The sequence below is a fragment of the Bubalus kerabau genome, chromosome 8, assembly GCF_029407905.1.
Source record: "Bubalus kerabau isolate K-KA32 ecotype Philippines breed swamp buffalo chromosome 8, PCC_UOA_SB_1v2, whole genome shotgun sequence".
Classification (NCBI taxonomy): domain Eukaryota; kingdom Metazoa; phylum Chordata; class Mammalia; order Artiodactyla; family Bovidae; genus Bubalus; species Bubalus kerabau.
The window spans coordinates 55643913-55657052 of NC_073631.1; the positions used below are offsets into that span (position 1 = coordinate 55643913).

The 13140-nt window shown below is 36.2% G+C and overlaps 1 protein-coding gene across 1 annotated transcript in view; it reads left to right on the forward strand.

Moving 5' to 3' along the window:
• TFEC (transcription factor EC) overlaps positions 1 to 13140 on the forward strand; it is a 94957-nt gene that overhangs the window by 18134 nt on the left and 63683 nt on the right. Inside the window, exon 2 of the mRNA XM_055589470.1 lies at positions 12514 to 12765. Within this exon, the coding sequence (XP_055445445.1) occupies positions 12586 to 12765 (180 nt within the window). The 5' untranslated portion in view covers positions 12514 to 12585. The remainder of the gene's footprint in view (positions 1 to 12513; positions 12766 to 13140) is intronic.

Genomic DNA, 13140 nt, shown 5'->3' on the forward strand with positions numbered 1-13140 from the left:
AATTTCATGGCTGCAATCACCATCTGCAGTGATTTTGGAGACCAAAAAAATAAAGTCAGCCACTGTTTCCACTGTTTCCCCATCTATTTCCCATGAAGTAATGGGACCAGATGCCATGATCTTCATCTTCTGCTTGTTGAGTTTTAAGCCAACTTTTCACTCTCCATTTTTGCTTTCATCAAGAGGCTTTTTAGTTCCTCTTCACTTTCTGCCATAAGGGTGGTGTCATCTGCATATCTGAGGTTACTGATCTTTCTCCGGGCAATCTTAATTCCAGCTTGTGTTTCTTCCAGCTCAGCGTTTCACGTGGTGTACTCTGCATAGAAGTTAAATAAGCGGGGTGACAATGTAAAGCCTTGACATATTCCTTTTCCTGTTTGGAAGCAGTCTGTTGTTCCATGTCCAGTTCTAACTGTTGCTTCCTGACCTGCATATAGGTTTCTCAAGAGGCAGGTCAGGTGGTCTGGTATTCCCATCTCTTTAAGAATTTTCCACAGTTTGTTGTGATCCACACAGTCCAAGGCTTTGGCATAGTCAATAAAGCAGAAATAGATGTTTTTCTGGAACTCTCTTGATTTTTCGATGATCCAGCGAATGTTGCCAATTTGATCTCTGGTTCCTCTGCCTTTCCTAAAACTAGCTTGAACATCTGGAAGTTCACGGTTCACGTATTGCTAACAGTATCAAAATAAAATTTTATAACTGACCAATTCTTTCCTATTAAGGGAAGAATACATCTTTCATGTATTCAGTTGGTTTATTGAATTGGAAAGAACATTTCCTCATCTATTATTTCTCCAACAGAGAAAATGCTTAATTTTAATTTATGATATGCTGTAATTTCTGAAAATAAAATAGTTAAATATTGTACTGAAGTTTTAGAAAATAATTGCAGAGGCCCAACTGAGTATTTATTTATGGTACTATATTCCACCACAGCCTCCAGTATCCAAAACAGCATCCCATACTCAAACACTGTTATACCTTCAGCTGTGCATATGAATATCTACTGTTAGAGGGCTAAAGAAGGGTTATAGCCTTGTCTCATTTCAGGTTTGATTTTGCCACCAAATGAGTTTGTGCCAAAGTTAAAAAAAAAACTCCTACTTTTAGAACTTTTTGGATTTTGGAATTGTAGTTAAGAGGTGGGAAACTGAGAATATTAGAATTGTAGTGCTATTGGACTAGGAAAATAGCTCTGTATTTACATTAAGTGATTGAATGCATAATTTTGGAAATAGGGCAAACTAATAACTATTTTGTTAAAGAGGATTTACCTGACAATGTAACACACACAAACTTCAAATAAGCATTTTGCAAAATGTGAAGGAGAAATTACTGGAACCCAGGGGAAAAATAAAAGTTTAGAATCAGAATAGATTTCCGTATGTGTAATTAGAACTTGTGAGTTCACCATCTTTGACACTAGGCTGTCTTTTATCTTCTCTTTTGTACATCCTCCAAAGATCATCTTGGTTATCACTTAAGCATAAATGTTTTGTAAACTTTATTCACAACTCATACCTTACCTCTGAATTCCAGACACATGTATGCAGCCGTGTACTTCACATACCTTCTTGGGTACCTTCAAAACATCACAAACTCAGTGTGTTCAAAACTAAACTTATTATTCTTTGTTGCCCTCAAAAAACCCAGTCTTCTCTGTGAAGAGCATCACTATCTATTCAGTCACTTAAGCCAGAACCTCAGATGTCATTTCTTAATCCATTTCTAAACATCTCTTGACTCCATATATTTGTTTCCATGTGACTGACAACCCTTATCACATGACCCTAATTCAAGCAGCCCTTTTTTCTCTCCTAGATTCTCATATTTTGCCCCTCTAAAATTCATCCACTTAACTGTTACTACCATCATTCTTGTGATAAATAAAATAAGATATCTTTATATACTGAAAATATTGCATGAATTCATGAATTGTCCCTGCTGATCTTCTCAGCCTTATATCACACTCTGGTCTAGTCATGTCATCTTTCAGTGCATTTTTCTCATCTCATTTCTTCCCACCAGGGTCTTCCCACATGCTTCTTTATCTCCATGGAAGGTTTTTTTTTCCTATACTCTTCCTCTCCTTCCTTGTTACTCACCCTCCGATCCAACCCTACCATTCCTTCTTTAGGGAAATTGTCCCTAACTTCTGTCTAGATGATCTTTTTCTACAGGATCATAGGCATGTGCATTTCTCCTGTCCCTCACTTGTAATACTTGAAAGTACAGAGTAAAATCTGTCTCTTCCACCTGTTCATAAACTTCATGAGGTGTGGGACCATGTTTCAATTTGCTCACCATTGTTCCCACACAACTGGCTCTCTATATAGGCATATACATATTTATTAAGTGAATGAATCAGTGAAATTAATAGCAGAAACTATCATTTGAATGATTTATTCCCATTTTATCGAGGCCTTTCTGCTTGATTTTGTGACACCTTTTACTTTCATAGGGTTTATCACATTGTGTTATAATTCTATTTTAATTATCTATCTCTTCTAGTAGACTGTGAACTCTGAATACTGGGTTGTACCTATTTTGTTCATAATTACATCCCCAGAGCTTATCACAGTAGTGTAAAACCTGATGTGTAGTAGGCACTCAAATATTTGTAGAATTAATGAATGCTAAGCCTGTAAATTCAATGTCATATATATTTTAAAGCATTATCACTTAAGTTATCTGCATTTTTCATATTAACTTATTTCAGTTAGTGATGATATTGCAAGGTGACTTTAATGTGTGTGTGTGTGGCTGTTGTGTCATTTTGAAGTCAGTAGGAAGTGGTTAGTGTCTGATGTGATTCTTAGTTGATATTTATTGGTCTCAATTTCTAAATACACATATTCTTAAAAAACAGATAAACTTCAGTTATTTCTGGCATTTGTTCTAATTCTTTTAAAGATGTATGCATGTGTGCCTGCTAAGTCGCTTCAGTCATTTCCAGCTCATTGCAACCCTATGCACTTAGCTTGCCAGGCTTCTCTGTCCATTTGTATTCTCCAGGCAAGAATACTGAAGTGGGTTGCCATTCCCTCCTCCAGGGGATCTTCTATACTCAAGGATAGAACCTGAGTCTCTTATGTCTCTTGCATTGGCAGAAGGATTCTTTACCACTAGTGCCAGCTGGGATGCAAAATGTAATTTTCCTGAGATGCTGCTGCTGCTGCTGCTAAGTCACTTCAGTCGTGTCTGACTCTAAGCAAATCAATGCAAGTATAGGTGGAGCTAGATGGAGTTGTTAGGGAAACTAACACTTTACAGTAAAAATATGAGGGCTTGTGGAGTGCAAGCATTTTTCCTGCTAGAATACTATTGAATTAGGAACACTCTGCTTAATAATATTCATGCTTCTTTAAAGTCTCTTAAGTGTGGGCCTCTTCTAAAGACACACCATTGGAATTATCCAAATTCAAATGATTGGGAGTGAAAGAATATGTTACAATCACATTTTATATTATTATCCATTAAATAGCTTTGGATTATATAATGTTCAGCTGAAATATGCTGACAGCTATTTAGAAATCTAAGTAAAACTTTTGATGAGCCCGGCCTACTTTGTTCAGTAGTTATATCTCAATCAGACAAGCTCGACTGTATAATTTTAGGTTTAGTCAAGATGAGATTTATGGGTATATCATATCCAAAGACTGCTGTGAAGAAAGTAAGATTTGAAGAAATGAGTTATTAATCTTTGCTACAGAATATTAACAATGTCATGTGGCTTTTATGAGTAGGTATCTAGGAGGTAGTAGATTCATAAGCTCCCCAAAATAGATTTCTTCTTATATACCTCTGCTACTGGGAGCATAATTAATAGTTACCTATTACTCATGAAATCCAAGCTTTTACTTCATTTATTAAACTCAACCTTAGTACAAAATTAGCAAAATTAAATAAGTACTGTCATGTTGTAGTGAATGAGATTGTCTGTCTTGCTTTTTTATGTGTGTATATACATGCTTGTCGGAGAAGGCAAAGGCACCCCACTGCAGTACTCTTGCCTGGAAAATCCCATGGGCGGGGGAGCCTGGTGGGCTGCAGTCCATGGGGTCAAGAATAGTCAGACATGACTGAGCGACTTCACTTTCACTTTTCACTTTCATGCATTGGAGAAGGAAATGGCAACCCACTCCAGTGTTCTTGCCTGGAGAATCCCAGGGATGGGGGAGCCTGGTGGGCTGCCACCTATGGGGTCGCACAGAGTCAGACATGACTGAAGTGACTTAGCAGCAGTAGCAGCAGCATACATGCTTGTGTGTGTGTGTGGTGGTAGTACATGTGTTTTTATTTACTATGACCAAATAGTAAATATGTATAAAATAAATATATTTCTTGCTGAGTATGTTTCTGTTTCTGTTTTTGCAGATAGTCATGCCTGACTGGTTTTTTTTGGCGAGTCAAATTAATGATGATAAAATGCCTTGTTAATTGAAACAATTGCTTGTGTGATGTTTGCCACCACTTTTTAGTTTTGAATTTCAAAAGGCCAGTGCCCAGAAGGTGTTTCATCTCCTCCCAGGTTCTGTGCCCTCAGTTAAGATAAGTGGTCTCCAGGTGGATGGTAACACATGGGTCACAGACCTGCTTTCTGGAAAGGAATGATTTTCCCTTGGGACTAGCTTTAACAAAGAGCGCATTCTCATTGCTGAGTGAATGTTGAAAGAATTAGCTGATGGCTTTTATAATTATCTTATGATTTCTCTGTAAAAAGATAACTTTTTAAAGAGGCTATCTTATATGTATTTGCATAAATATGAAGTACGTTTAAAAGTTTTTATATGATTTGTACCAATACTTAAGAATATATGATAAAAGTAGACAATATCATAGAGAATCACAGGGTTGGTGAAGTCCTTCGCAGTTTTTGTTCTTTTGTACAGCCACCCACCGAATTGTTTCTAAAATTTCCTCCCACAAAATACCCTTCCTGTTGCTATCCACTAGATAGGATCTGAAACTCATCTGAGGACTAAGTCAAAAGGCTATAGTGTGGAACAATGAAATGTAAATTGGGATAATTCATGTGGCAACCCACTCCAGTACTCTTGCCTGGAAAATTCCATGGACAGAGGAGCCTTATAGGCTGCAATCCATGGGGTCGCAAAGAGTCGGACACGACTGAGCGGCTTCACTTCACTTCACGTGAGAATAAAAATGCCTCCACATGGGAACATAGACAGCTGTTCTAGCCAGAACTGCTTGCCTGGCCTGTATTACTCCACAGCTCTACTACCTACTAGGAGATTTTAAATACAAACACAAATAGGGCCACATAACACTTTGTTAGTTTTAATTTCTAACAATATTTACTGATTTATATAGGTAAAACCATCCAAGACTGATCTAAACTCTGGAATTTAAAATAAACCTCAGGTATCAGATATTCTTAATCATCTTCTGCTGTGTCAGAGAATATCTGACTTTTTGTCTGTAGTATTGGCCACCTTGCTCATGGACTTCCATCATTCTCTCAATAATCAGAATTTTCCTGCATTTATTCTAGTCTAAAAATAGGAATAGAAATTAAAAAAAACATAAACACATATATTTTGCATTTGTGATTCTCCAGTGATTATATTTTCTACAACCAGAATAATGCTTTTTTTCTCTTCTTGACCAACTTCTTTAGCCTCTTGTACTTGTAGGAATTTGTGTATTTCTAATTAAAAAAAAAATTCTTCAATTGACCCATTAAGTACATTCCCTCGGTTATCTTACTAATGAATGTAAGCATTTTTATAGCATATCAACACATGCATTTCTAGTTTTTAAAAAGATCCACATCTCTCTATTAGATTATGAGAGCTTAACTACATTTGAAACACATTAAAAAAAATAATTGGATGTTTTAAGCTGTTTCATTTTTGTAACTCCAAATAATGGAACTTCTGAAAAAAACATAATTTCTATCAAAAGCCTAGCCTGAGATAACTGATATTGGGTTTATGATCTTACCAGCTGATCATCTAGGTTAGTGTGCTTAAATATGGAGTCTGCTGTATAAATTGGTTTGGAAAACATTGTTCCACCTGCTCTAAGTGTGATCTCTGGTATCTAAGGGTCAAGTCACATTAGTATAAAGTTTTATGTTTGGGCTTTCACTTGAGCTGATTCATATTATACTTTGGGCTTTTGATCAAGAATAAATGTGGTGGATGTTATGGTGCTTGGCCAACATTATCCCCTTCATGACTGAATTACACTTGCTTCCATCTGATCCTGCTTCCCTCATTCTACTGTCGAACTGGTTTTGAGAGCAGCCCCCAATAAACCTCCCATAGTCAAGTTTCAGATTGTTCCTGGATGACTCTTTTTTAGATAATAAATAAATATATATATGTACATATACATATATATATATATTTAAACCTGAGCATGTAAAGAATTTCACTGCACATATTACAAATCTGCTACTAGAATTTTATCAATTATGTCTTTTATGAAAAAATCTAGTTTATAAATTCTTGGATATTTTTCTGAAAAATATATGTCTTCCCTAAGAGCTGGCATGATTTAATTACTTTTAAGAAATATACATTAGGTTGAATTATAACTGTGGAAAATTCTTTAAGAGATAGGAATACCACACCACCTTACCTGCCTCCTCAGAAACCTGTACACAGGTCAAGAAGCCACAGTTAGAACCAGACATGGAACAACGGACTGGTTCAAAATTGGGAAAGGAGTATGTCAAGGCTGTATATTGTCACCCTGATTATTTAACTTATATGAAGAGTACATCATGTGAAATTCCCAGCTGGATGAAGCACAAGCTGGAATCAAGAAGGATGGGAGAAATATCAATAACCTCAGATATGCAGATTACACCACCTTTATGGCAGAAAGCAAGAGGAGCTAAGGAGCCTCTTGATGAAAGTGAAAGATGAGAGTGAAAAAGTTGGCTTAAAACTCAACACTCAGAAAACAAATCGTGGCATCTGGTCCCATCACTTCATGGCAAATAGATGGGGAAACGATGGAAACAGTGTCAGACTTTATTTTCTTGGGCTCCAAAATCACTGCAGGTGGTGACTGCAGCCATGAAATTAAAAGATGCTTGCTCCTTGGTAGAAAAGCTATGACAAAGATAGACAACATATTAAAAAGCAGAGACATTACTTTGCCTACAAAAGTCTGTGTAATCAAAGCTATGGTTTTTCCAGTAGTCATGTATGGATGTGAGAGCTGGACAATAAAAAAGGCTGAGTGCTGAAGAATTGATGCTTTTGAACTGTGGTGCTGGAGAAGACTCTTGAGAGTCCCTTGGACTGCAAGGAGATCAAACCAGTCAATCCTAAAGGAAATTAATCCTGAATATCATTACAGGGACTAGCGCTAAAACTGAAACTCCAATACTTTGGCCACCTGAGGCAAAGAACTGACTCCTTGGAAGAGGTCCTGATGCCTGAAAGATTGAAGGCAGGAGGAGAAGGGGATGACAGAGGATAAGATGGTTGGATGGCATTACCAACTCAATGGACATGAGTTTGATCAAGCTCTGGGAGATGGTGAAGGACAGGGAAGCCTGGTGTGCTGCAGTCCATGGGATTGCAAAGAGTTGGAAACAACTGAGTGACTGAACAACAATATGGAACAGACATTTTGTAGATCAAAATGGTCAAGTATCTGTGATTCCAGAAGGTTCCACCTAATATGTTTTAATAATTTTCCCTTTTCCTTTGTTGTCAGGATGCTCATGGGTAAATCTGGTACTCAGTTGCAATATTAATCTTCAGCCTACATCTAATTGTGTAAATACCTTTCACCACATTTACATGTGTGTGTGCTCAGTTGCTCAGTCATGTCCAACTCTTTGTGACCCCATGGACTGTAGTCCACCAGGCTCCCTTGGCCATAGAATTTTCCAGACAAGACTACTGGAGTGGGTTGCCTTTCCCTACTCCACACCACATTTACAGCTCATAGTTATTTATAATGTTTTGGAAAATAGGGAGAATAAACTAAATAAATCCTTTTAAATGAAATAAAACGATTTCTTTTTAGACAAAGTCTAAACTTTTAGACAAAGTCTTGAACTTAAGCTGATCATTATTTTTAGTTTGCAGTAACAGCATTCCAGAGAGATAATGTTGAGATATAATTCAGAGAATATGAAAACAATAATAATAATTATTATTATTTGAGTAATTCAGAGTTCAAGAGATGTGTTTTACTTATTATTTTTAATAGCAAAACTTCCTTACATCTTAGTGGTCTTAATCTCTTTGATAATCTAAAGAACCAATTCACAATCTGCAACTGCTCTGGCCTTATAGGTGAAGGCTTTGAAACTCTGATTATGGTTTACCTCCCAGGTGGCTCAGTGGTCAAGAATCCGCCTGCCAAGTGGGAGACATGGGTTCAACCTTGGGCCTGGAAGATCCCCTGAAGAGGAAAATGGCAACCTACTTCAGTATTTTTGCCTGGGAAATCCCATGGACTGAGGGACTTGGGAGGCTACAGTCCATGGGGTCACAAAAGAGTCAGGCTTAGCAAGTAAACAACAACAATGACAATACATTACTGAGCTTTTTGCTTTGTGTTCCAGTAATTTCAATCAGGAACCAATCCTGTAGTGCTTAGGAAGCCAGGCCCTGTATTCCCACTCCCCCTTGCCAGTGGAATGATGACAGCCACGTCATTTAACCTCTCTAAGTTCTAGTGTCTTCAATTATAATGTAGATATTATTGATATCTATATCCTAAGACTGTAACAAAAAGTAAATGAAATAATATGTATAAAATGCTTAGCAGAGTGCTTGGTACTTGTTGCATATTTCTATATTTATCATTATTGTCATTTTTGTTATAGTTGATATTAATATTGCCCAAGTATATTGTAAATTTCTAGAGCCCTAGGGTCACAACGATGACTTCCCATGGACACTTGATGTAACACAAACTGCAATAAGTACTCTAATGATGCTTTTAGCATCAATGAATGGTGAAAAATAAATTAGTTAATGAAAGCTGTATTTTCTGATTCAACATACTTTTCTTAGAAAAATATACAGTGTTCTTTAGCATTCATTTACATTGTGTGAAAATCAATCAGATTTGTGAATCTGAAAATGCTATTTATAATGTATGTTTTGTAGATGTATGTGGATTAAGAAGGATTAATTTAAAACTGTAGAATAATCTAAATAGCTACCCTAAAAAATTACCACTGGCATTTTAATGAAATGTTATTTTACAACTTAAAGCTCATAGCAATATAATTAGTAATATGTGTAATCTTTATTACCAATCTTAATCTTTTTTATATGACTGAAAAATTATTTTATGGTAGTACAATTAAAATAATGCTAAAAATGTCAGCATAACAGAATTAAACTGAAGTAACTACTACAATATTGTAACCCAAACCAGCTAATTTAAATGCAAAATCCTTTGTAAAGGCTATTTATCTGAGCTAATGTATGTTAAGGGATTTAAGGAGTAGATTGTGAAACTGAAATAAAAGGAAAAATAAGCACTGTACAGCAATCTTTGCTATTGTTTAACATGAGGGAAATATTAAATAGGGTTATATATAGGCCACTTGAGGAAAATGTATTAGAAGCCATATTGCAGCATAGTAAATATAACGGGGACTGGTGGGCAATCCTATTTTCAGAGGCTTTTAAAGGGAAAGCTTAGAATACTTAAAGTTGTCCTTATACAAATAATGGTATATCATTAACTATGATAATGAGACTGAAGATGCCCAGAATTTTAAGTCTATGTTTTGAAAGAGGAATTTCAAAATACTGGATAGTTGCTTAGTTGGCACATGACACTAGTTAGATTTTCCTCTGAATGCTTTTCTTTCTGTCAATTCATAATGACTTTAATAAAGTATTGTTATTATAAAGTGAGAATACAGAAGGGTTTAAAATTAAGATTTTTTTAAAGCTGAAAATGAACTCAGTATCAAACATTGAAAATATAGAAAACTGAAAAAAACCTAGGTTTTCATCACCCATAAAGTATCAGACAACATTTAGTATATTTTTTTCAAGTCTCTGTTCCTTCATGGATAATTTTTTAAGCTTTTAATTAAAAATAATTATAATTATATTCAATATAATATTTATATGTAATCTAAGAGATATATAAAAATCCCTAATAATAGTGAATTAGCTGTATGTTCCTTATATTATTTTAGTCATTCTTATCATATCCTCAAAAAGTTTTGATGTCTATATATTTATTCCAGGTTTGGTACCAGTTGCATGTTATTTTAATGGCTGTTCTTAAACAGTTAGTTAACATTTAAAATATTTTCAGTTCAGCTCAGTCGCTTAGTCATGTCCGACTCTTTGTGACCCCATGGACTGCATCATGCCAGGCCTCCCTGTCCATCAACTCCCAGAGTTTACTCAAACTCATGTCCATCAAGTTGGTGATGCCATCCAATGATCTCATCCTCTGTTGTTTTCTCCCGCCTTCAATCTTTCCCATCATCAGGGTCTTTTCCAGTGAGTCAGTTCTTCACATCAGGTGGCCAAAGTATTGGAGTTTCAGTGTCAGCATCAGTCCTTCCTATGAATAGTCAGGACTGATTTCTTTTAGGATTGACTGGCTTGATCTTGCAGTCCAAGGGACTCTCAAGAGTCTTCTCCAACACGACAGTTCAAAAGCATCAATTCTTCAGTGTACAGCTTTATTTATAGTCCAACTCTCACATCCATATGTAACTACTGGAAAAACCAAAGCTTTGACTAGGCGAACATTTGTTGGTAAAGTAATATCTCTGCTTTTTAATATGCTGTCTAGGTTGGTCACAGTTTTTCTTCCAAGGAGCAAGTGTCTTTGAAATTCATGGCTGCAGTCACCATCTGCAGTGATTTTGGAGCCCCCCAAAATAGTCTCTCACTATTTCCATTGTTTCCCCATCTGTTTGCCATGAAGTGATGGGACCGGATACCATGACCTTTGTTTTCGAATGTTGAATTTTAAGCCAAGTTTTTCACTCTCCTCTTTCACCTTCATCAAGAGGCTCTTTAGTTCTTCTTCGCTTTCTGCCATAAGATGGTGTCATCTGCATATCTGAGGTTGTTGATATTTCTCCTGGAAATCTCAGTTCCAGCTTGTGCTTCATCCAGTCCAGCATTTCTCATGATGTACTCTGCATATAAGTTAAATAAGCAGGGTGACAATATGTAGCCTTGACATACTCCTTTCCCAATTTGAAACCAGGCTGTTGTTTCATGTCTGATTCTAACTGTTGCTTCTTGACTTGCATGCAGATTTCTCAGGAAGCAGGTCAGGTGGTCTTGTATTCCCATCTCTTGAAGAATTTTCCACATTTTGTGGTGATCCACACAGTCAAAAGCTTCTGCATAGTCAATGAAGCAGAAGTAGATGTTTTTTTTTTTTTTGAACTCTCTCACTTTTTCAATGATCCAACAGATGTTGCCAATTTGATCTCTGGTTCCTCTGGCTTTTCTAAATCCAGCTTGAACATCTGGAAGTTCACGGTTCACGTACTGCTGAAGCCTGGCTTGGAGAATTTTGAGCATTACTTTGCTAGTGTGTGAGATGAATACAACTGTGTGGTAGTTTGAACATTCTTTGGCATTGCCTTTCTTTGGGATTGGAATGAAAACTGACCTTTTCCAGTCCTGTGGCCACTGCTGAGCTTTCCAGATTTGCTGGCATATTGAGTGCAGCGCTTTCACAGCATCATCTTTTAGGATTTGAAATAACTGGAATTCCATCACCTCCCTAGCTTTATTTGTAGTGATGCTTCCTAAGGCATACTTGACTTCGCATTCAAGGATGTCTGATCACACCATCATGATTTTCTGGGTTGTGAAGATCATTTTTGTATAGTTCTTCTGTGTATTATTGCCACGTCTTCTTAATATCTTCTGTTTCTGTTAGGTCCATACCATTTCTGTCCTTTATTGAGCCCATCTTTGCATGAAATGTTCCCTTGGTATCTCTAATTTTCTTGAAGAGATCTTTAGACTTTTCCATTCTATTGTTTTCCTATATTTCTTTGCATTGATTGCTGAGAAAGTCTTTCTTATCTCTCCTTGCTATTCTTTGGAACTCTACATTCAAATGAGTATATCTTTCCTTTTCTCCTTTGCCTTTCACTTCTCTTCTATTTCTCTTCTCTTCTATCTTTTCACTTCTCTTCACTTCACAGCTATTTGTAAGCCCTCCTCAGACAACCATTTTGCCTTTTTGCATTTCTTTTCCTTGGGGATGGTCTTGATCCCTGCCTCCTGTACAGTGTTGCAAACCTCCATCCATAGTTCATTAGGCACTCTGTCTATCAGATCTAATCCCTTGAATATTTACTAAAATATTTTAGTAAACTGTAAATTATTCCTTAAAACTATAATCCATTAATATCTTATGTAAATTATGACAGATGTATAGACCATAAATAAGAAAGAAACTGGACATTATAGTGTTTACTGTCATAATTCAGTTGTCAAAAGTGGAACTCCTTTACCAGATGATGCTATACATTGCGTATGTTTGGTTTCTATTTGGTAGGTCCCAGCACACTTGGAAAGTCCTGCAAGGACTCAGCTACAGAAGGTTCAGCGACAGCAAGTAAAACCCTTCATGACCCTTGACCACCAGATTCTCAACCAAAGTTTTAAAAGGTCACATCCTCCCACGCCAAGCAGTGAACTTCTGGTGCAGCATGGACACCCGTCTCCCGAGAGTGACACTGGTCTCACTGGAAATCCGCTCACCAAGTTGCTAACTCCTGGCAAAGAAGATGACAATACGGAATGGCATGTATGTCTAATGACTAACTTATGAAAATATATAGTTTTTTGAAAAAAAAAAAACAAACAAAACACTTCAAGAAATTGAAGTCAATATTTTTATAGTAAACATTCTATATGCAAATTCATTTAACAAAAAGGATATCTTATTAGTTTTTAATAATTAGTTATTCCCATAAGAATTGTTATGCATAAAATATAACAATTCATTTTAAAATTTTTATTTCAGTTTGTATCAATGTGAGTCAAAATAGGTTCTATCAGTAATTTATGTTAAAAAAATTTAGCTTGAATTGTACTGATTTTCTGATAGCTTTAGTTAAAACATTTATCAACAGTTACATTTTCTGAAGTACCCATTGAGACGAAACAAGTGGAATTTAAA